The following is a 24,369-nucleotide window of genomic DNA, read 5'->3' on the forward strand; positions in this document are numbered from 1 at the left end:
CATCTCCATTAATCTGTGCATCACCATGAGGCTGTGACCTAACAGCAAAGTTTCAGCATGTCTGTCTTTAGTAGCAACTCCATGGCTTCTCTCAGACTCTGCCTCCTTTCTCCCAGCATTCAGTTTAGTTTTCCCCACCTGGCTCTATTCTCCTCTGCTAGGCTCAAGACAGTTTCTTTATTAACCAGTGGTATTCACAGCATGAAAGGGGAATCCAACATCAAGGGCAGAAGATTAAAGAACAGAAGTTATGGATGGCTACAAGGAAACACTACTTCCAGACACAGCAGGGATAACAATGACATATATGAGCTCACAATGGCTGTGATAGTATGCACAAGCCCTGTGAGAGTTCAAACCAGATAATATCCTAGCATGGAAAGAGGAGTCACTAAATTGCACCACTAGCTGAGGAACTATTAGCAACTAACTGGTGGGAGGATAGTCAGTTTTTTCTAAGAGTCTATGTCCTCTTAGAATGACCATGCTCCAGTAGAAGATCACATATACAAGAATATAAGAGAGTCTTTGAGTTTCTAAGAGAAAGAGAGCAAGAAAGAGAGAGGGAGGGAAAGAGAGAGAGAACATGAAGATGGGTGTGTAGAAATAGAGGTGGTTCTGACAGGAGTTGCGGAAATGGGTGAAAATTATAAAAACACATTGTATGAAATTCTCAAAGAGCTAATGAAAAAATAGAAATGAAATGAAATGAAGTGAAATGAAGGAAATACACAAGGGTTATTACTCCAGGACGTATGAAATTTGAAAAATTATTTCCCTAGAATGATATGTACAATATCATGAAGGATATTGTAAAACGTGTAGATACATGTGTTTTCAAAATCATCACAAAAACGCAACATATTCTAGTTTGTGCTAGTAGATGACTAACAACAAAATTTCACACAAGAATGACTAAATTTTATAGCTAACCCTACACCTGTAACTATCTTGCTTTGGGAAATAATGTCTTGAGGAAATCTGGGTATTCATTTTGTGTGCTTTCTTTTATGAGTTACCAGATAAAATTAATTGCTATTCAAAAATCACCACGAAGGAAAAAAATATAAACTACTTTTTCTCACAAATTATGGAAAATTCCTTTTTGTTTTATTAAAGCAAACATGCCTTTGAGTTGTTATCTACAGAAAATGCAAAAAATTCATTGTTTCTGATTTCTCACTCATAATAAAGTGTTCTATTGTTAATGACTGATATGTCTAAAGAAGGATCGATTGTTTTTTTTTGTATTTTGAAGGCTTCAAGGTGTGGCAGTTTTATTCAGATTGGGTTAACTGACAGGCACATATTTGTTGTTTAGCACTATCTATTATTGTGATTATTTATGCTATAATTATTCAAATCTTGTCCCTAAACTGGTAAAATAATGTACTCTACTAATTTACTGCCTTCTAGTATATTGAGTAATTTTTTGCACACCCCTCAACAAAACAAAAACATAAAACCTGTTTGTGTATTTTCTGCATAAGATTTCTAAGGTGTCTGAAACTTTCTGGAGGGAAAGATGCCATCCAATACAATACTCACTGTATCTTTGCCATCTGGGTTTTCAGATTCATTTGGTTTAATTCAAAGATTAAAAGACAGAAAAATTGGACCAAATGGTGGAATAAACCCCTGTGGAAAACACACTTCTGCTGTGATTTATTTTTAGATTAATTGACTCTTTAACTAGCAACTACACCCTAGAACTTCAGCTGTAAATAATAATTGATCCTCATAATGCATAGATTTGTTTGGCGGATACAGACTGGCAGTCAGGCTAAGCAGTCAGGTTAACTGTTTCATGTCACTGGAGTTAATTCATTAAGTAAGTGTATATTGCTTCAAACTGCCTTCTAAATGCCATTGTTTATACTCTCAGCCTCAATCAAAGAAGCCCCTCTTTGTAGTGAATGAATGGATGCAGGGACTCATGGCTGCTCAAGGTACTAAGACAAAATGATGGTTGAGGGTCTTTCTTAATAAGGACATTTATATCATTCTCTCGAAGCCACAGCAGCACTGTGTAAGGAGTGCACAGACTATGAAGAGCTGGAACACAGGGGGAAAGCATATGAAATTCCTTCTTGGCACAACCCAACCACTGCAGCAAAGAACTCAATGCAGCCATTTAGTTGTGCTAGGTCTATACAAGATTGTTCTGTCAACAATCACTTACGGATCAGAAAGGGCTCCTTACAGCTGAACCTGTGGTTATTGATGAGTTATCATAAAGGAGAAGCCATTGGCTTTGTTTATACTCCCACTGGTGAGCCAGCTGGCTTCTAATGGATGGCACAAAACCCATGGCCACAAATGTCCCTGGTTAGATTCAGTGTGTCACAAAACAAAACAGGGAAAAAAATGGCAATTGAAGAGTCATCTTTCAGGTCTATGTCCTCTTGAACCAAGACTAGTTGGTTAAGTTAACAGTACCAGGAATGAATTCCCCCTCTTTAGCTTGTTTTTTTTTTATTTTTTATTAAATTATAAAAGTTTCCATTTCAGCCCCTCCTCCCAACACCCTCCCACTCCCCCCACTCCCTCTCCTCCTCCCTCTCCATCCCCTAGAGCAGTCAGGGTTTCCTGCCCTGTGGAAAGTTCAAGTTCCTCCCCCCTCCCTCCAGGTCCAGGGAAGATGAGAGTCCAAACAGACTGGAGCGCCAAAATCCAGTATATGCAGAGGAAGCAAATCCCAGTGTCATTGTCAATGGCTTTTCAAAAAGGCTCCCGGCCAGCCACATTCAGAGAATCTGGTTGGATCACGTCCTCGTTCAGTCCCAGTCCAACAGGCCTTGGTGAACTCTCATTATATCAGTCCCCTTGTATCAGTGGGTGCTCGCATCCCTCGCAGTCCTGATTACTTTTTTTATTTTCTTCATCCTTCTGTTCCTCATTTGGACTGTGGAGTGCTCAGTTCGGTGTTCCAATATGGGTCTCCATCTGTATCGCCATCCAACGTCGGATGAAGGTTTCCTGTGCCCTTGCCTTCTTTGCTCACGATCTCTTTCCTTCTGCCTCTCATTTGGACCTAGGGAGCTAGGTCCAGTGTTCCAACGTGGTTCTCCGCCTCCATCTCCATCCATCTCCAGATGAGGGTTCTATGGTGACATGCAAAATATTCATCAGTATGGTTGTGGGCCAAGGCCGGTTCAGGCACCCTCTCCTCTGTCCAGAGAACCATCTGGGGATCTCTCCTTGGACCGGGGAATCCCCTTTATAATCAAGTCTCTTGAAAACCCTAAAATGATTCCCTTAGTTGAGGTATATACTTGCCTGATCCCATATCCATCCTTCCTCCCTCCCCCCCATCCCAGTCCCCCGATCTTTCCCCAATCCTCCCCTACTCCCTTCTCTCTAACCCTCTCCCTTTCTGACAACCCTCCCACCCCCCCATGCACCCTAGGTTACCTGGGACTCTTGTCTATCTCCTACCTCCTGGCGGGTAGCTATATAATCTTCATCAGGTTCATCTTCTCATTTAGCTTCTCTAGGATCACGAATAATAGGCTCAAAGACCTTTAATTATGGTTAGAATCCACTTATGAGTGAATACATACCGTGTTCCTCTTTTTGGGTCTGGCTTACCTCACTCAGTAAAGCGTTTTCTATTTCCATCCATTTGCATGCAAAATTCAAGATGTCATTGTTTTTTACCGCTGAGTAAAACTCTAATGTGTATATGTTCCACACCTTTTTTAACCATTCTTCTATTGAGGGGCACTTAGGCTGTTTCCAGGTTCTGGCTATTATTTAGCTTGTTACAAGTCTGATTAGAGAGCTATTGGTTACCCCCAAGTCTCCAAGTCAGATACTTCGTGACTGGGGGAATGGTACTTTCCTGACATTCGACATGATCCACATTGAACTAACTCAGCTTTGGCTCATCCTACCCAATGGCCAAACACAGTTCTCATTTCACACACATAATTAACCAAAGCTGAAAGCCAGATCATCTGCAAGTAACCCTTGACTTACTCCCTTTCCGGAGCACCACATCTAGTTATACAAATAGCTCATTCATTCATGCCTTCTCTCCATGCCTTTTGACAAAATCTTGTCTCAGTTGTCTTATACAAGTTTGTATCAACTACCACGGAATCATCTTCCCATTCTTATTAATTTTCTTGTCATTACATTTGCCACATTAAGTTATCACATGCAGAAAGAAGCTAGAATGTTATTCCTGAAAACAAATATTCTCTAAAAGACAAGGTGATTGATTCGCTATACTGTACGTGGGGATAGTAATTCTTTAGCTGATTTTCATCTCTCATATGTTCTATAGTATTATATTTCCACCTCTAGTCTGGCTATATATAGTCTACATGTAATTTACTCTGAAATCTCACAAGTTTATACATACTTATTTCCTTCTCATATTTTATTCTCCTAATTCGCTTTACATATCATTTTTAAAAAATCTTTTACCATTATTTTATTCAAGATGCTTTTATTTTCCCTTCTTACTTATATTCTCTACAGAAATTTTAACAATTTTAATTTTAGTGTTTTATCATCTAACTCATTTTCTTGACTTATAAATTGCAGGATGCTTGTAAATTAGCCAGCATTTATAATAGTGAGTGTATTTGCAGATATGTAAAACTTGGCAACAAAATATAAGGTATAAAAATTTAGATAAATTCAGTTATTATAGTGACCCCAATACATATGCAGTTGCAAAGTATTAATCTTTATGAAACTTATTTTTTTTGATATAATAAAAGTTAAAGTTTCTGGGAAGTTGACATTAGTTGCCATTCTTGAAGTTTCTTTTGAAATAACTCCTGTCAAAGCATATACTTGACAAATCTTAGATCCATCACTGTTAGTTCAAGATTCCTACTCTGTCTTCAACACTTGTGTGTCCCATAGCATGAATGCACCATAGGAACTCAAAAAAAGGTATGGAAGATGAAATTAAACAAGTAGTTCATTCTTTAAACTACACAAACTGAAATGTGTGGGAAGTTCAGAGTGCTTTCCAAAATTCCCTTCCCATTTGTCTAATGCTGGTTAGAGTCTTGTCATAGAATAAATCCTCTTGACAGACTAGTTCCTAGAGTGAAGGAAGATAGCACGCATCAGGCATCAGATTCTTATTTCTTGGAATGAATTTAATCTGCAAGGGTCTGACATCTTTAATCAAGCAAAATGCTTCAAGAAAATTACTTCAGTTATAAATGGTAAACTGCCAAGGTTAAGAATAAAAATAAATTCCCTTAAGTAATTATTATGATATATATGGGTAGCCTTGCAGAAAACTGACACTGGTCATATCACTAAGAGATTTGTCTTACTTAGATTGATTTATTGGGTCTTTATTGAGTATGTAGGTAGCTTATATTGATTTGTGGAAATAAAAATCTGACTAAAGTAAGGGTCCTACACACATATGGAAAGGCTTAATAGCAAATCTTAGCAGTTATATAATTTAAATATATTTAAGACACAGTTTTGAATATCCAATAATGCATTTGCTAATTGCCACCATTTTATAAATTTGAAACACTTACCACAGGTAAATGACTTAACTGTTTGTTTAAATCACACGCTTTTTACTCTCATGAACATTTTTCCTGTGTAAGTGATTATAGTATCTATAATATATAATATTATAATATATTATATTATTATATTATATTATATAATATTACATAATAAAATAAAATAATATATTATATTATTATATAATATATTATAGTATTATATTAATTATTAATATATATTATGTAATATAATATAATATTATTATCAAATAATATAGTTTGAGTTTTTTATAAATAGCCCATAAAATTAATATGAACACATTTTAAAGAAAACTAGCTCCTTCGAATGTTAGAAAGAATATAATTTATTTGACCTCTAGATCAGTTATGTTCACCTAAAAATCTATCTATTGCGAGACAGAGCCTTCTTATAACTGAGCATCTAGTGGCTTAGAGTGCCCCTTGTTGAAAAGTTGTGCAGTGGCTTTGCCAAGTCCTCAGCTCAGGAACTCCATCCCGACTTCCTGGAGCCTTTGTAGTAATACATCACAATTTAATACTTTCCGTTGTCTAATTGCTGTTTAAGAAACATCTGTCCACATGCAACCAACAATTGACACTTGGAAAACTTTGGTTGTGTTTGTTTATATCTTTCACTGTTATTATTTTTTGTGTTTTCGGGGTAGTTGTTTTGTCAATTTCTCCCAGTTTTTGAACCAATAAACTCCAGGCCGTTTTCAAGCAAGGCAAACAACCCTACATTAAGTACTCTTACATTAAGGACATTTGGGACAATTCTTAATGTGTTTTTTCAATGTATACTATTATCAAAATATCAGACTTCCCAAGCATTCCTACTATTTGGTCTAAAGAATTTGCATTTGAAATGTATTTTAATGATGCAGTGCCCGTCTCCACTTAAGCAATTGCCAGACACTCTAAGGAAAGCTAAAGGCCCCAATGGAAACAATGCTGATCCTTGAATGCTACAGTGATCTTTATTGAAAAACTTCACCTGTGGAGAGGAGAGACACAGTGGAAAGTAAAACACCATGAACACAATCTCTCAGGTTTTGGAGGAATTCAGGGGAAAGAAATAATTCTAAGAATAATGGAATCAGTTTATTCTGCACTCCATTCATGCTATGCTCAAAAACTTCATGAAAGAATGACTATAATTAATCACTATTTGAGAGTAATGAGAGTAGAAGATCTCTGTAACAAAATATGAAGAGATTTCTATTTGGAAGCATGGAGAGGGTCAAACAAGAGAGAAAACTCTGTTTAAAGTAGAATGCCAAGCTGGCAATTTTTGAAGTCAAAAACTCTGAAACCCTAGATTTCTTTAAAAAGTCTAGGCTTTAGGGAAGTAGCCTCTTTCTTGCAGGAACTACAATGTCTTTCTTCTTTGAAATAATACAGAAAATTCTTGACTTTAAGGAAATGGATACTTATCAGAATATATTGTCTGCTTTCAATCATGGCAAGTAGATAACTGCATACAGTTGCTCTATGGCATCACTTTTCCAGATAAGGAAATGGTCGCCTGCAATCTTAGCACTCAGAAGCAGATAGCGTATTGCTGTACAGCGCAAGGAACTCTGGTCTACACAAAAAGATGCAGGCCAGCTGAGGCTATAGAAAGTATCAGAACCCTGTCTCAAACAAGGAAAGACACAAATGTACAAACCAACAATACAATTACTTTTCATTTAAACTGCTATGTTTTTAAATGAGAGAGGGAAAAAGAAAACTGTGATTTAAGAAGAATGTAGCAGGAGTTATTACAGTGTGGATGAAATGAGCTCCTAAGACTATGGAATTACATGTGATGGAGAATAAAATTGAATGAGCTTGTGGACAGAGGCGATCCAGTGAGATTGAAAACTAAAAGCTTATTGACATGTGAGCTCTCTGGCAGGATGAGATTCCTACTGAGTGAGGTGAAACTGCCACCATTGCAAAGCAGAGTATTAAAAAAACATAAAAACAGATTTATGGGCTTGCCAAAGTGAATGGCAGATAAGGACCAGAAATAATAGTACCTGACCCTATTCTGTATAAATGTTCAGAAGATGCTCCACTGACTAAAGCAGTAAGAATATACTCATAAGTGAGTCATAGACATCATTGAGCATCTCATTGCTCACAGTTCTTTCTAGACAATGTTGATGGACAGGAGATACTAATATATAATTCGATTTTGCATGATTAGTGGGGATGACAATATCTCAAGGTCATAAATTTCAGATAACGCTTAACTGTCACAGGCTGGATGAGTATACTCGTCTACATCAATAGCTAATTCTAATGCATTCAGCACCCTACTCTCACAAAAAAATGTGTAGATTCTTAGGATATATTATCCCTGGGGAAAATTAAGTAGATAACTATTCAGTATTATACAGTATATATGGTTAAAATATATTAAATATATATAATTAAAAGACTAAATATGGACAATTAGAAAAACAATATGCTTCCTGAGGTAATTTCACAATGTGCTTATATTGACTAAATGGGCAACTGAATTATTCTGCAGCATCACCCTGACTATTTTGATGATGAGCCAGTCACCAAATTCTTTCTAGGAAGAACATGCATCATCCATTTACTTGCAAAACAATATACCGGGGAAAGGAGACCTTGGAACATCTTAGATATGCCACTTGCAGGATCAGTGTTGCTATGGACATACAAAAATTTTCAGTGTGTGTTTTGCCATAGTATTATCTTCTCACAGTAGATCCCATGTCACCTGGAAATGCTGGCTTTGGAGAATGATAGAATGGCCTTTTGAAATGTCAACATAACGTTAAAGATAGAATCCAGTGAGAAGGTGCTTCTTCTAGACTTCAGTGAAATTCCCAATCACTGTTCAGAACTGCGGGATATTTTCTTAAGAACTCATGGGTCTAAGAAACAATGGGGGACTTCATTTACTACCATCACATCCAATGACCCACTGAGATCGATACTTCTCTTCCCACAATGCTAGGCTTTGCCAATTTTGAGGTTCCCAGAACTTTTATTAAATGACACAGGAAGAATCCTATTAATCTCTAAGCTATGACCATTAGTTACTTTAGCCTCATGTATCAAGAAACAACACATAAGAAGAGGCACTGTCCTGAACAGACAGCATATACATTTCTCTGAAGTAAGACATGACAATAAAGCCATTCAGAAGGTGAGGAATGCTCACTTATCCCAGTGAAATTTTTTTTGGATTCTCTTTACCATATATGGTGGTAAATAAATCAAGTCATTAAACATGACTGAGAAAGGTATGGAGACCAAGATCTCTACTTTCTCTGCATAAAAGTTTTAGTGATTACACTAGGAAAGGTGCCCATATAATACATTATACAAGGCCAAGGTGTGAGGGTTCTTGAGAAATAGTATTACAAGGACATGATGGATGTGATCCCATCATAGATTCCTGCAGAAATTTCTTTCAGGAAATGAGACTACCCAGAATCCTAGCCTTTTTTGGCTAGAGCCATTATATCTCACACGTAGGTCTGAGTAATTATTTTAATTGAAAGCCAGATTTCCTGCTTAGGATCACAGCTCTTATTCGTCTTGCTGCTGAATGTATTCCAGCTAATGTTCATCAACAAATTTCCTTTCTAGAAATCAGTGCAACCCAAACACTGCTTGTGCTTTCAAAGGTCCTGTACCCTGGTGGGAAAAAGAAATATTTGAACCCCAATGTTGTTTTAGAAGGTGTTACCCAGTACACTTGCTATATCAGCATATCTCTTTGTTTCTTATTTCTGACACCTACCTATGAAAAATACTTTTATTCAGTATTTAATAGTATGTAAACTATAAATTAAAGAGAATATATACCCAAATATATTAAGATATATCAAAGTAATATATGTGTATTACTTAACCAATATGTACACACAACATACATTCAGAAGGTACATATATAATTACATATGCATATGTATAATCTACTTCTAATATTTGATTTTTTTACAAACATCTTACTCAGGATTGCTGATTTTCACTTTAAAGAGAAAAAAATTATGGGTTTTTCCAATAGAAACTCTGCCAATAGACTATTTGGAAACCTGCTATACCAAGATTGATTCTTAGAAGGCTAGTGATCCATGACCCAAATTGCATGCAAACCAGGATAAAGGATGTATAAATGAGTTTCAGATCTAGGTCATTACTATCTAAGCCTCGTTACATCACCACCAAACAAGAAAAGACCTAGGAATACATCTGAAGGGGGCACTAAAAAAGATAACCCTATTCTTTGGGTTTGGATATCAATGTCCCCTTAGGCTCCTGTGTATGAACACTTGTTCCCAGCTGGTGGCACTGCTCAGGAAAGTTGTGGTAGCTTTAAGAGCTTGAGACTTTCTGGATGAACTATATCAGGAGGGGCAGGCTTTTCCAGTTTTATAGAACCATCTCACTTCTTAGTCTCTCTCTGCTTACCATGAGTAAATGAAATGTTGTCAGTTTGCTTTCTATGAGTTAGGAAAGCCTCTCATTCCTGATCCATGATGAACAGTGTCCTGTCTGGACCTATAAACTCTCCTAAGTGGCTTTTGTTAGTGTGTTTCATTACACTAACAAAATGGAAAGCAATAAAGCTATTAACCATTCAGAGTTTGACGAGCCGTCATGGTTATGCCATCAGCTCGTGGTTACTGCCCAATTTTGAGGGAAATGTTTTAACAAGAAAGAAAATAAAATGTGCACAATCACATACAGCTACTTCCTTATTCAAGTGGCTAAACCAAATTCAGTTCACCAGTCTTCTGCTGGATTAGGTTTATGTGAAGAGCTAATCATTATGTGAATATTTCATAGGATTGCGAATCCCCAAAATCCCAACTTGTTAAGATCAGACAGCACAGTGTCTGCATGGACAGAAGAGTGAGTTTGATCTGACAGTCCATAATCTTTCACGGAATGCAGCAGTTGCTCTGTAAATCTACAGTACTAAAATTAGAGGTCTGTGAGGTAGCTGTGAAAAGATGCTAATGTTGGAAGAAATCTAAGAGAAAATCTTAGAACGTTGCAAAACAAGAAATCAAACTAGAACTGTCATGTAATTCACATTTTAACAGACTGAATTGAGGAATTTTGGCATTCTGCCTTCTTTTTCTCCCCCTGCATCACTAGCCATAACATCACTAGTAGTATTGGTTCTTTATTATTTTATACATCAAAAGAATCTTTCCTTAGAAGCTGTGACTTTTTAAACAAGATATGTCCCATATGCTCACATCCTTCTTTATTATGCATATGTACACACTGTAGCTTTTATCCAGGCTTTCCCTTGTCATCTGGAGTCTTTGATAGCCTGAACAAATGGCCAAGGGCCTCATTTGTGCTTATTCATAATGAGTTGAGAGCATACAGGGTCATGAGATAAAGGCTGGAAAAACCATGGAATCAATAGCAGTTATTAAGAAAAGACCCTAATACTAACTGAAATTGATAGATAGATAGATAGATAGATTTTATATATATATATATATATAGAGAGAGAGAGAGAGAGAGAGAGAGAGAGAGACAGTAAAGGCTAAATTATGTTGACTGTTTACTGTGTGCCCATGTTTTTTTAAAAATTATTCTTCTCTCATATATTGCATCCCAGTTGCAGTTTCCCCTCTCTCCACTCTTCCCCTATTCCCCCTCTCCCCTGATCTACTCCTCCTCCATTTCCTTTCAGAAAAGAACAAGCCTATCAGGAATTTCAACCAAATATGGGATAATAAGTTACAATAAGAAAAGACATAAGCCTTAATATCAAGACTGTACAAGACAACCCAGTAGGAGGAAAATGGTCCCAAGAGCAGGCAAAAGAGTCAGAGACACCCCTGCTCTCACTGTTAGGAGTCCCACAAGAACACCAAGTTAATCAATTATAACATATATGCAGAGGACCTAGCACAGACCCATGACAGCTCTAGGATTGCTTCTTCATTCTGTGAGCCCCTATGAGCCCTGCTTTGTTGATTCTGTGGGTCATGTTCTTATGGTGTAATTGAGCCCTTTGGGTTTTACTATCCTTCCTCTGCCTCTTCCTTGGGGATCCCCAAGATAGAACCCCTTCAGAAGTTCTGGGACATCATTGTCCCAATACATCCTACAGGGAGGACTAATTATAGATCAATGGTTCTGAGGCTGTGTTGTTGCCTTAATCCCTTCATTGGAAACTTTTCCTGGTTAGAGAAGATGGCAGGTTCAGGCTCTATGTCACCTATTACTAGGAGTCATCGCTAGTCTCCACCCATAAGATCCAGGAGGTTTCCACTGCACTAGGTTTCCACATGACTGCCCAATACCTGAAAATTAGGTCATCTCTCACAATATTCTCTCCCCCAACACTCTCTATCTGGTCCCTGTGATTCCCGTCCCCAACAACCTCCCCAGTTCACTTGCAAAATCTATTCTATTTCCCCTTTCCAGGGAGATTTGTGCATAAGACCTTGATCCCTCCTTTTTATTTAGCCTCTCCAGGTCTAGAGATTAGAGCATGATTATTTTTTACTTAACAGATAATATCCACTTATGAGTGATTATATACCATGTTTTTCTTTCTGGTCCTGGTTTACCTTACTCAGGATGAGATTTTTCTACTTTTAACCATTTGTCTGCCAATTTCATGACACCCCATTGTGTAAATGTACTACATTTTTCTTATTCATTTATCTGTTTGAGGGACATCTGGGATGTTTCCAGTTTTTGGCGATTATAAATAAAGTTGTTATGAACATAGATGAGAAAGTATTCTTGTGACAGGATGGAGCATTCTTTATGTATATTTCGAAGAGTGGTATAGCTGAATCTAGACATAGATAAAGTTCCATCTTCCTGAAGAACTTCCATATTGATTTCCATAATGGTTGTACAAGTTTGCTTTCCCCATCAGTAATGGTAAAGTGTTCCCCTTCCTCCACATCCTCGCCAGCATGAGATGTCATTTGCGTTATTTTTTCTTAGCCTCAAATTATCTACATAATAGAAATAAAAGGGAAAATTCCAAATTTATTTTATGATGTCTCAGTAACCCTTATTCCCAAATCAAAGAAAGAAAGAGAATTACAGACCAGTTTCTCTCATGATGCAAAAATACTCAAAGATTACTCACTAACCAAATCCAAGAAGACATCCATGATCAAATAGGCTTCATGCCAGAGATGCAGAGATGGTTTAACGTAAGAAAATCAGTCAATACAATCTACTGTTGTAGAAGGCTGCTTGTTTGTTCCTGACTGTTCAGCCCCTAAATAATCACACCGAAACTATATTATTTGCAATACTGTTTGGACAATAGCTTAAATTTATTCCTGTCTAATTCATATCTTAAATTAATCCACCTCCATCAGTCTGTGTATTGCCATGAGGCTGTGGCTTACCAGATAAAGTTCAGATGTCTGAATCCACCTTCTTTCTCCCAGCATTAATTTAGTGTTCCCTACCTAGTTCTACTCTGTCCTATCAACAGACCAAGGCAGTTTCTTTATTAACCAATGGTATTCACAACATACCATCAATGCTGTGAATCCCACATCAATCCACCGCATAAATAAACTGAGAGAAAAAAATAGTACATGATTACCTCAGTAGATGCTGAAAACCTAATCCCCTTCATGATAAACGTCTTAGAAAGAGTAGAGTATGGATAAAAGGAATATACCTCAACATAATAAAGGCAGTTTATAGCAAGCCTATAGCCACCATCAAACTGAATGGAGAGAAACCCAAAGCAGCAGCACTAAAATTAGGAACAAGATAAGGTTGCGTACTCTCTCTCAAATATATTCAATATAATACTTGAAGTTCTAGCTAGAGCAATAAGACAATTGAAGAAGATCTAGGGGATACATATTGGAAAGGAAGAAGTCAAAGTAACTATTACTATTAGCAGATGATATGATAATAAACAGAAGGGACTCAAAAAATCTACCAGGTGACTCTTACAGCTCATAAACACTTTCAGTGAAGTGACTGGATACAAGATTAACAACAACAACAACAAAAAATCAGTAGCTGTTCTATATACAAATGCCCATGTTTTATGAGCTCTCTCATTTATTCATCCTCAGGTGACCTTAATAATATAATAGCATTTTACTGACAAGGAAGATCGCTAAAGTTAAAGAGTCCCTCCATCAAAGTTATACAGCTGAAAGAATGCTAAGTGGGTTGTGATGGTCATTAATAGCAAGAGTTTGCAACATTCCTATGAGTCTATGCTGGTTGAGTTCAGTTTTAGTGTTTTGATCTCTCTCTAAACCTTTCTGAGATTTTAATTTAATCACATTTCTCCCTTTGCTTTCTTCTCTTTAAAGGCTCCCATATAATCTTCTCCACTCTCTTTCAAATTCATGGCTTCCATTCTCATGAATTGTTTTTAATTGAATATATTCATGCATGCAATAACAATTAATGTATGTATATAGGTGTCTGTTCCTAAATATAACTTACTGAATATATATATATATATACATATATATACACATATATATATATATATATTAGTATTGTATATATTCAGGGGTGGCCATTTAGATTTTGTTCAATTTCATGAAATCTTATCTAAGTGGCTTCTGGCAAGACAACTGAAAAAATATAAGAACTTCTGTACTATCTTAACAAATCTGAAGACACTGTCAAAATTTAAGATTTTAGTTTGAAAATTTCTCTGTTATTGAGTTTGCTCATATGCACTCATAGCACCGCCATCAGTAGAAGCTTGCATCATTGTTCAGGGCATAAGTTTGCAATAGTTTAGAGGCTGTACATATTGTAATGTTGTCACTTGCTTATTTTTATTTCTTCTAGACTTGGATGATCCAGTAGTAACTGTTCATCAAAGCATAGGTGAAGCTAAAGAACAATTTTACTATGAGAGAACAGTGTTTCTCAGGTGTGTGGCCAATTCTAACCCGCCTGTGCGCTACAGTTGGAGACGTGGCCAAGAGGTGTTGCTTCAAGGATCTGACAAAGGAGTGGAAATTTATGAGCCCTTCTTTACCCAGGTAAGAGACTAGGAACACTGTTCCTACCCTAACAACAAAATTATAGCTATTTGAGAAGATTATTCTCCTTATCTACCCTTTTATAAAACAATATATGTTTGATTGTAAGATCAGGACATCAAGATATAAAAGACAACTAGTTTTATAAGTGATAGTTAAATTTAAAATGCCGATTCCTGACGTCATATTTCTTCATCCATATGTTTATCTCCGTGTCCTTTTTAAAAACCATGCCTATACACTTCACTGATAAATTTGATTGAAAACATTTTAAAGCAACAATTGGAATTTTCCAACTTGTAATGACAAATTTAAGTTATGCCTTTTTCTTTAATCACTATGGTTATACACACACACACACACACACATATGCATTGATAAACACACCAATCTATATGTTCATAAATACATGATGTGCCTGTGTAGTGTTGCTTGTATGTTTGTTTTCAGGGTTGAATACTTGATATTGGATCACCAATCAGAAGACTTACCACTGTAGAAGTTTAATTCTCCCTCTCCCAATAGTCATTAATTGCCTTTACCTCTTACCTGTGTGTGGGGCCAATGAAATTTTCCCTTCTACACTAGCAAGTCTATTATTGTTCTCTTTGTTTGGGTGTTGTGTAGACAATGATGTCAAATCATGGGAATAGCTTGCCTTTTATTTATTTTTTATTGTTTTTATTGAGCTATATATTTTTCTATGCTCCCCTACCTTCTTTTCCCATTCCCTTCTACCCTTTCCCATGGCCCCCATGCTCACAATTTACTCAAGAGATCTTGTCTTTTTCTACTTCCCATGTATATTAGATCCATGTATGTCTCTCTTAGGGTCGTCTTTGTTGTCTAGGTCCTCTGGGATTATGAACTGTAGGCTGGATTTTCTTTGCTTTATGTCTATAAGCCACTTATCAGTGAGTACATATGATATTCATGTTTCTGGGTCCTCACTCATTATGATGTTTTCTAGATATATCCATTTGCCTGCAAATTTCAAGATATCATTATTTTTTCTGCTGTGTATTACTCCATTGTGTAAATGTACCACATTTTCCTTGTCTATTCTTCAGTTGAGGGGCATTTAGGTTTCCCAAATGCCTTTCATTTCTGAGATACAACTCACAGCTGACTTCTTCATCCTTGGACTCTCTCTGCCCTTCTTCCAAATGTTCCATGAACCTTAGATGTGAGTGTTGAGTTATAGATGCATCAACTGGGCCTAAGTACTCCATGTCAGTAGTGCTCTGCATTTTTACTAGTTGTGGTTTTCTGTAATGGTCTCTATATGCTTCAAAGAGATGTTTCTTTGAACTATACATATGGGTGGGTTTAAGTATTTAGAATGAAGTTGGAAACTATAGTGGTTTAGTTAAGTGGCAGTGGAAAATTTTTCTCAAAGATCTATGACCTCACTAGCTCAGAGTAGTTGACTGTTTCAGTTACCATTCATGGTAAGGAAGTAGACAACTGTTGATTATCACCAACTTATGAATGTCACTACTGAACCTTTGTGGATATCTTGCTGTAGTGGTTACTACTCTGACTTACAGGGATCACACCTGGATAGGACTACTAGTTGTTTTTTTCCCCTTGTTAGATTACATAGTAATTTCATATCTTATGAAAGCTAGCTAGAAAGACAATTTCCAATGATATCTAGCTGGATTCCTCTTAGCTCTGTGTCCAAAGTACAATGAATCCATAGTGATAGAGTCTTACATTTAATTTCTGTGAGGCAACCATGAAAAACAGGAATAACCTACCTTGTCTTGGGAATATCTTGGATGCCTCTGACCAAAAACTGGAAAAGATGTTTATCATGTCTAGTACTGAGATTTTTTTCTTAGTCTATTGAGAAAAAAATTATAGATATTTTTTAGTCTTGGAGAGGGGGAGTAATATTAAGTCTAATTATGATAACTTCATTTAAACTGCATACATATGTGTCCACGTACACTTGTGTGCACATGCAATTTAATCCAACCAAATAAATTCTATAAAATTTCTTATGAAGAAATGCCCTATCCTAAGCTGACTTAAGCCATGTCAGCTTAAGTGGAAGGTTACAAGCTTTGTTCTTGACTGGGCAATACTTGTTTCCTTTACTGCAGACATCACATAAGTCAATGACTGCTGAAACTAATATGGCAAAGAGACTCTGTGACTCTTCCTGGGAGAATGAGCTCAAGTCTAATAAGTCCTGCAGAGAACAGAATGTGCACACACACTCTAGAAAACAGCAACTGCCACTGCCAGGTGTCTTTATTTGAACCCTGGGCTACCATTTTTGAAACTCTGCTTGAATCCTAAGATTATGTAGGATTGATCCTGTGGCAAATAAAAGTTTTATATGATTATACAGATGAGGAGTTACAGACTAATCTGTTTCTCCAAAATTTGCTAATTGATGAAAAATAGAGTAGATTGAGACATTTAGGTCTAATTCTAACTTTCAATCACATGTTCATAAGAGAAAAAAATTAATAAGGAGAACATTTTTACCTACAAGTTTACTTAAGAGTCACCAACACCCTCATTTGTAGCTGTCAATTGCTGAAAGAAAATTGAAAGCATTGTGATTTGGGGGGTCATCTTGTAATGAAAAACAATGTAATTGATTAAGCTTATTTATTCTACTATGATAACATTTTGTCAGTTTTAATTTACAAATTTATTGGGCTATTTTTCTCAGCTTTAGAAAGTTAAAAAAATACTCTATACAGAACTTTGTGGTTGAGATAAAACCACCAATTATTTACCTACCTATCAATGTTTCTTTAGGCTTAAAACTAATTATATGTTATAGACTTAAAATATTACCTAAGGCCATATTTCCTTTGTATGATGACTTTGCCTTTTCATATTGTTACTCTTTATTGTGGTCATATATGTATCTTCCTTCTATTAGCTTCTACATACATTTTTACATTGACAGCTATGAATACTTTATGGTTAACAATCTTTCAATATTAACAAGTTTTATATTAAAGTATATCTTAATGATCTTATCTTTTTATGAGCTCTGCATTTTTCTCTGCTCCCCTCCCTACCACTCCTCTCCCCTTCCACCCTCTCTCAAGGTTCTCATGCTCCCAATTTACTCAGGAGATTTCATCTTTTTCTACTTCCCATGTAGATTAGATCTATGTATGTCTCTCTTAGAGTCCTCATTGTTCTCTAGGTTCTCTGGGATTGTGATTTGTGGTCTGATTTTCTTTGTTTTGTGTTTAAAAACCACTTATGAGTGAATATATGTGACAATTGCCTTCCTGTATCTGAGTTACCTCACTCAAAATGATGTTTTCTAGCTCCATCCATTTGCCTGCAAAATTAAATATGTCATTATTTTTTCTGCTGTGTAGTACTCCATTGTGTAAATGTACCACATTTTCCTTATCCATTCTTCAGTCAAAGGGCATTTAGCTTGTTTCCAGTTTCTGGCTATGACATACGACTTTTGGTATCTAAAGATGCTCAATCATGCCACAAAACATGTGCTCGACTATGTTCATAGCAGCATCGTTTGTCATGCTCTGATCTTATAGCAACAATCTGTGTAGTTTATTTAAAAATACACTTCTCAAAATTTTAGATACGAGAAAGTTCAACATTAAGGTGTTGGCACCCAGCAAGGACATTCTAGTTACAATGTAAAAGAGTGAGGGAACACAAAAGAACCACAAAGTCACTCCTATGATTAATGCACATACTCCTAAAGTAAAGGAATAACTTTATATATGAAGACTTAGATATTATTGTAACTGTCCTGAAAAGGTCCCATCTTCCAACACAGTAGCAGTTAAAACCAGCTTCCATTGTGGAGAACACAGACAAACCACTGTAGAGTTCTTTAACTCTACTGTCTAGGACTCCTGTAATTTATAAATGAAGAAAGGTAACTTTAATCTGCCATGTGCAAGGTATGGGAAGATGTTTGCCTAATGTAGACAATGTTGAGGCTTGGATCCCTCTTTCTAACATAGTTGATGTATAAAGAAGGAGTTAAGGGAAAGAGGATTATAGTGTGAATAAAAGCAAAAAGGAGTTAAAATGGAAGCTAACAAAATGGTATAGGAGCATGCAAATGACACGGTAGCATCAGAAATAATAATGAAGCTACGTGACTCCCTAATATTATTCTGTGCCTGAGATACACTGCACAGTAATTTCTCTATGTGGGGAAGAGTTCATTGTGAAGATGAGAGGGCATTCTGGGACAATGCTGGATAAGGATTTGGATAAAAGTTCATATACTTTTAATGTTAGGAAATTAAACTTCTGCAAAAGATATTAGATTTTCAATATTAATGCTATTCAATAATGTCTTATTTTTAATAAAAATAATTTCAGAGATGATGAAATGACTCTATCTTGTGTGCCTATGCATCCAGGCTAATAACAACATCAATTTGAACTGAATATTTATTTAAAAATCCTCTTGAGTAATAAAATCTTATTTATAGTTTCTTGCACTTATTATATCCAAAATCAAATCAGCAGTGTTTTAGAGGCCAATGTGAAATCTCAGTCACATAATAAGTTTAAGAGCAATAATTATCCTTTTCAAATTTCTACTCACTTAACAGTGAAAGGGAAAAAAGCATGTGTTTATATGTATCTGTATGTTTTTAATAAATTTGAGGTATGAATTAATATAAATTGGGAAGTATGCTTTGCCCAGTAGCTTAGAATAGTATATATGTGTAATTATATATGGAACAACATGTTTAAAGGTCTAATCTTTTTTGAAAATAACTTAAAATATCATTTCAGGTAATAGTTATTTTTGGTTTTTACTTTAGAATGTAAAATTCATTGGAAAGCCTGTAAGCTGAGCTGAGATTGCTTGTTATTTCCCGGTCACCCAGACACAAATAATAATACAGAAACTATATTAATTACGACACTGTTAGGCCAATATTTTAGGAATATTTCTAGCTAATGCTTACATCTTAAATGAACCCATTTCTATTAATCTCTGCATAGCCACGAAACTGTGACCTACTGGTAAGTTTCTGGTTGGCAACTGGCATCTTTCTCCTTCGGCAGTTACATGGCATTTCTTTGACTCCACCTACTCTCTCTATATATCTCTGTTTGGATTTCCCCCTGGTTTTACCCTACTAAGCCTCTGGCCAAAATAGATTCTTTAATAACCAATGGTAATAAAACATTCATAGCATACAGAGGGAAACCTCACATCATCTCTGTTTTTGTCTAAATATAAAGGAAGGTTTTAAATTTAACATAGTAAAATTGCATATTGCAAAATAAATATCCACAACATTTACAGTTATAATATTTATATCTACTTTATCTTTTATCATAACTAAGGAAAACTATAATTATAACTATCTATTCTTCAACTCTATCAAAGACCCCAGAAGAATATAATACTACCTAAGTTAGCAGGAAGTGCATTGTAAGCAACTTCCAAAACTCTAGAATTGACAGAGATATCTCACTGCCTGAACAGTCACCCAAACTTCATCTTTAACATTGGGGCATCCATCTTCAGCCTACGAGGCCCATAGTATCTGGCAGACTGTTCCATGAAGCCAGAAATTTGAAAGACTGTTTTGCATATATAAGCAGTTTGTCAGTCACTTTCTTCTGTATGATGCGAAATGTCTGTCAGTCTTTTCCATGAAGCATAAACACTGAAGGATTGTCCCCCGCTAGGCAAGTTCAGCAGTCGTTTTTCTATGTGTCCTGCATGTCCAGTTCATACAGCATAACATCAAGCAGTCCAGGCAAGAGCAGTTTCTTGCCCAAATAGCTAACAAACTCCAAAAGGAGCCTCTTTGATGCCTATCATCCTCTGGAAGTAGATTGGTGCTGCCAGGAGCAGATTATGTCTCATTGTCATGAAAACTCCTATATTTTTAAAACATTTAAAATGCCATATTCTTTAAGTCTTTGAAAGATTTGAAGAATACCTATCCATCTGAAATATATTTCTGTAATCTATAAAACCTAACTAACATGAATACAAACTTGACTATTATTAACCTGTAATAATTTCTTAATTATACATTGCATTTTTAAATGAGCTGCACAAGTGCAATACTTCACTCAATAAAGAACAGAAATAAACATATAACAAAACTGACTGTTACCATAAATCACTTATAATCAATGCCGTTGAAATGAAAATAAGCATTTAAAACAATCATTTTGGGAATTTAGGCATTGTTCTCTCCAAACTCCCTCCTGATAATTGTTGGGCTAAGATTTGGGGGAGGTTCATGAAGACTTTTGGGGGTCTTGTTCCATCAAACCATATTAGCCTGGAAAGAACCACAGGTTCTCATCTTCTGTGGAAAAAAAAAGCAGAACCTCTTTTTCAAAGTAACATATCCTTAGACCCAAATTTTAAGTAAAAATACCTTAAAGTATATATTGGTTTAGATTAGCAGTCCCTAGAATCAAATGTCTCTCTGTTTTCAAAAAAATTCAAAGAAAACACAATAATCTGCATAACCTGACTCTTTGTATATATTCCATCTTTACGTTACTTATTTTTCTTTACTTCTTTAATCTTTCACTGTCTGTGCTATTTTATATTACATTTACTGTCTCTGTAAAGACTTTGTTTTATTTTATTAAAAGTATTTATTTTTTGCAACTGTCTATAATCTTTTTCTTTTCTCTTCCAAGCCTATGTACATTTTTAAAACATACTATGACCATTTTAGAAGTTATTTCTGTCTGAATCTGTCTTTATTGCATATCTGTAATCATTTTCTTACAAAGATCACTTCAAAATGGTAATCAGTGGGGTAATGGGCACAGTGGCATTGGTTGCTGGCTCCACATCTCTCATTCTTTCAATGTGGGAAAGGTAGCTTTACCACCAGCTCTGGGAGCCATACTCACTAATTCAACTATGCAAAGGAGCGTGCAGCATAAAAACCCTTTTTATTTGAGTAAAAGTTAAATTAGCCATGCAGTGCACTTCATGGCCTGAAAATAGCTCTGTGTGTGGTGTTGGGCACCTGCCATGCTCTCCTGCCTGTGCATACCTAGCAAACCTGTTCTTGCCAGTTGCCTAGCAGAGACTACTGAGCTGCTGACATGCTCTTAGCTACTTTCCTCCTAACCCTGAGCAAGTGTACAAGAACTTGGACCTGAAGTAAGTGGCGAGCCATGTGTGTTAGCCTCAGTCATTGGAGCACCATTTGTATGTGGAGGTAGATTTCTCTGCCACCCAGGCCCGAATAATAACACAGAAACTTTATTAATTACAACACCGTTTGACCAGTAACTTAGGCATATTTCTAGCTAACTCTTACATCTTAAATTAACCCATCTCTATTAATCTATGTATCACCACGGGAATGTTGCCTATCGGTAAGGTTCTGGTTGGCCACTGGCGACATTCTCCTTTAGCAGCTAAATGACATTTCTCTGACTCCACCTACTTTCTCTCTATACTTCTGTTAAAATTTTCCACCTGGCTTTATGCTACTAAGCAAGTGGCCAAAAGAACTTCTTTATTAACCAATGATAATAAAACATATTCGTAGAATACAGAGGGAAATACCACATCAACACCCACAGAATTATATATAATTACCTTCTCCTTATTTATTTCTCAAAACAGTTTTTAATGATTGTGTTTATTTCCAACTATAAAATACTTTTAAAATTCAATTATAATGTTTTATGTGACTGCCGATAAATGTGAATTTAAACTTTAGAAGTTGAATATTTACTTGCCATTTTCCTAGAATATTTGTAAAAATGTTCATGACACCATCATGTGTATTGTATTATAATTACATCAACTAATCATATGATTAAGGATATTTACATCAAGAACTTTATCAGTTCCATTAAGGTTAAACTAAATATATATTTATATAATAATCAAAGCAAAATTATTTTAGAAATGTGTGGAATTTCCCATGAAAAATAATCTTAATATTACAAAATATTAACTTTGTATGAATGTCGAAATAAAACTAATGTTCTATGATGACCTAGTTTTAAATGAGTCTAAATTATAGTATATACTAAATTATAGTAACCTCTGCCCCCACAAACCATTTGAAACTGTGCATATATAATATCTATACACATATTCATGTACCTGTTGGTAGTCTATGAATTATACATAGTTATAAAATTTTTGTACTGGGATGGCAAGATTAATCATTAAAAGAAATATTTGCCAACAAAGATAACTTTGTTTGATCTCCAGAACCTATTTATACATTGAAGGACATTCTCTGTCCACCACTTTCATGCAGAAGAGATGCATGCCTGCACAAGTGTGTATATTCACTCACATACTAACACACACACGCACACACACAAATATACACACGTACACACAACTCATAAACACAGAGGCATATCTATTTATTTTATAAATCAGAAAATTATTCTTTATCACACAGTGAATTAAATGAGAAAGGTTCAAGCTCTGAGTTGATTTCCTTGTTTTGGTTGTCAATGAGCCAGGGGTGTGATCTTTCCTTAGCAAAGTGATTTATTTTCATTTGGATACATGCAAAGGGAGGGTGTTTTCATAGCAGGGATTTTATTTTTTTTTGCATGGTATAATTTTTGTTTTCTTCTTTTTTAAATGTATTCATTTATTTTGCATCCCAACTGCAGTTTCCACTCCCTCCTGTCCTCCCACACATTCCCTTTAACTCCCTACCCCCATCCATACCTCTTCTGTTTCTGATGAAGAAAAGGGCAGACTTTCCATGGGTGCCAATACAGCATGGCATACCAAACTGAGATGGCACTAAGCTCCTCCTCTCATATTCAGGCTTGTTAAGGCAAGGCAGTATAAATAATAGGTTCCCCAAAGCCAAACAAGTGTGAGTGACAGGCCCCACTCCCAGTGCTAAGAGTCACACAAGTAGACCAAGTTATACAGCTGTCACACATATGTAGAAGGTTTCAGTAGTTCCCATACAGGCTCCTTAGCTGTTGTCCCAGTGGCTGTGGGCACCTATTAGGCCAGGTTTAATAAACACCTTTAGTGATATAGTTGGAACAAGATTAATTCAAGGAAATTAGTAGCCCTCCTGTATACAAACAATAAACAGGTTGAGAAAAAAGTCAGGGAAATAATATCCTTCACAATAGCCACAAATAATATAAAATATAGTGGAGTAACTCTAATCAAACAAGTGAAACACTTATATGATAAAAACTTTAAGTATTTAAAGAAAAGAACTTGGAGATTATATCAGAAAATGGAAAGATATTCCATGCTCATGGATCTGTAGAATTAACATACTAAAAATGGCCATCTTACCAAAAGTTATTTATAGATTTGATGCAATCCTCATCAAAATTTCAGCACAATTCTTTACATACCCTGTAAAAACAATATTCAACTTCATATGGAAAAACAAAAATTCTAGGATAGTTTAAACAGTCGTGTACAATAAAGGAACTTCCTAATTTCAAGTTCTACTACAGAGACATAGTACTAAAACCAGAATGATATTGGAATAAAAACCAACAGGTAGATCAGTGAAATTGATTTGAATACCCAGAAACTTGTTCTTAATGCCTAACAGAACTTTCATTCTCATTTTTATAATTATTTTACTGATTAATATTCTTTCGAACTGTGCAAAATTTCTATTTCTTCATATCCTTATCCTTGAATGATTTCTTCCTGTCTACTTATTTTTATAGAGTAACGTTTTAGTGATTTTTTTCTAATTTATTTTTTCTTTTTGAGGTGAAGTGATAACTAAGATTGATTTATATTCTTATTATGACTAATGATGCTGAAAATCCTTTTGCATATCTCTTGGCTATTTGTGTATCTTCTTTTGAAGGATACCTGTTTTACTATGCAGATCATTTTTAAATGA

At 35.7% G+C, this 24,369-nt stretch overlaps 1 protein-coding gene across 2 annotated transcripts in view; it reads left to right on the top strand.

Moving 5' to 3' along the window:
• The window catches only part of Mdga2 (MAM domain containing glycosylphosphatidylinositol anchor 2), a 762,902-nt gene that overhangs the window by 460,704 nt on the left and 277,829 nt on the right, over positions 1-24,369 (top strand). For both annotated transcript variants that reach the window (XR_015004446.2, XM_048415642.3), the window contains exon 4: positions 14,322-14,518. Coding sequence is in view for 1 of the 2 variants with exons in the window: in XM_048415642.3 (XP_048271599.1) it covers positions 14,322-14,518 (197 nt within the window). In the remaining variant the exon portion in view is untranslated. The remainder of the gene's footprint in view (positions 1-14,321; positions 14,519-24,369) is intronic.

The sequence above is a fragment of the Myodes glareolus genome, chromosome 11 (assembly GCF_982192425.1).
Source record: "Myodes glareolus chromosome 11, mMyoGla1.1, whole genome shotgun sequence".
In the NCBI taxonomy this organism is placed as follows: domain Eukaryota; kingdom Metazoa; phylum Chordata; class Mammalia; order Rodentia; family Cricetidae; genus Myodes; species Myodes glareolus.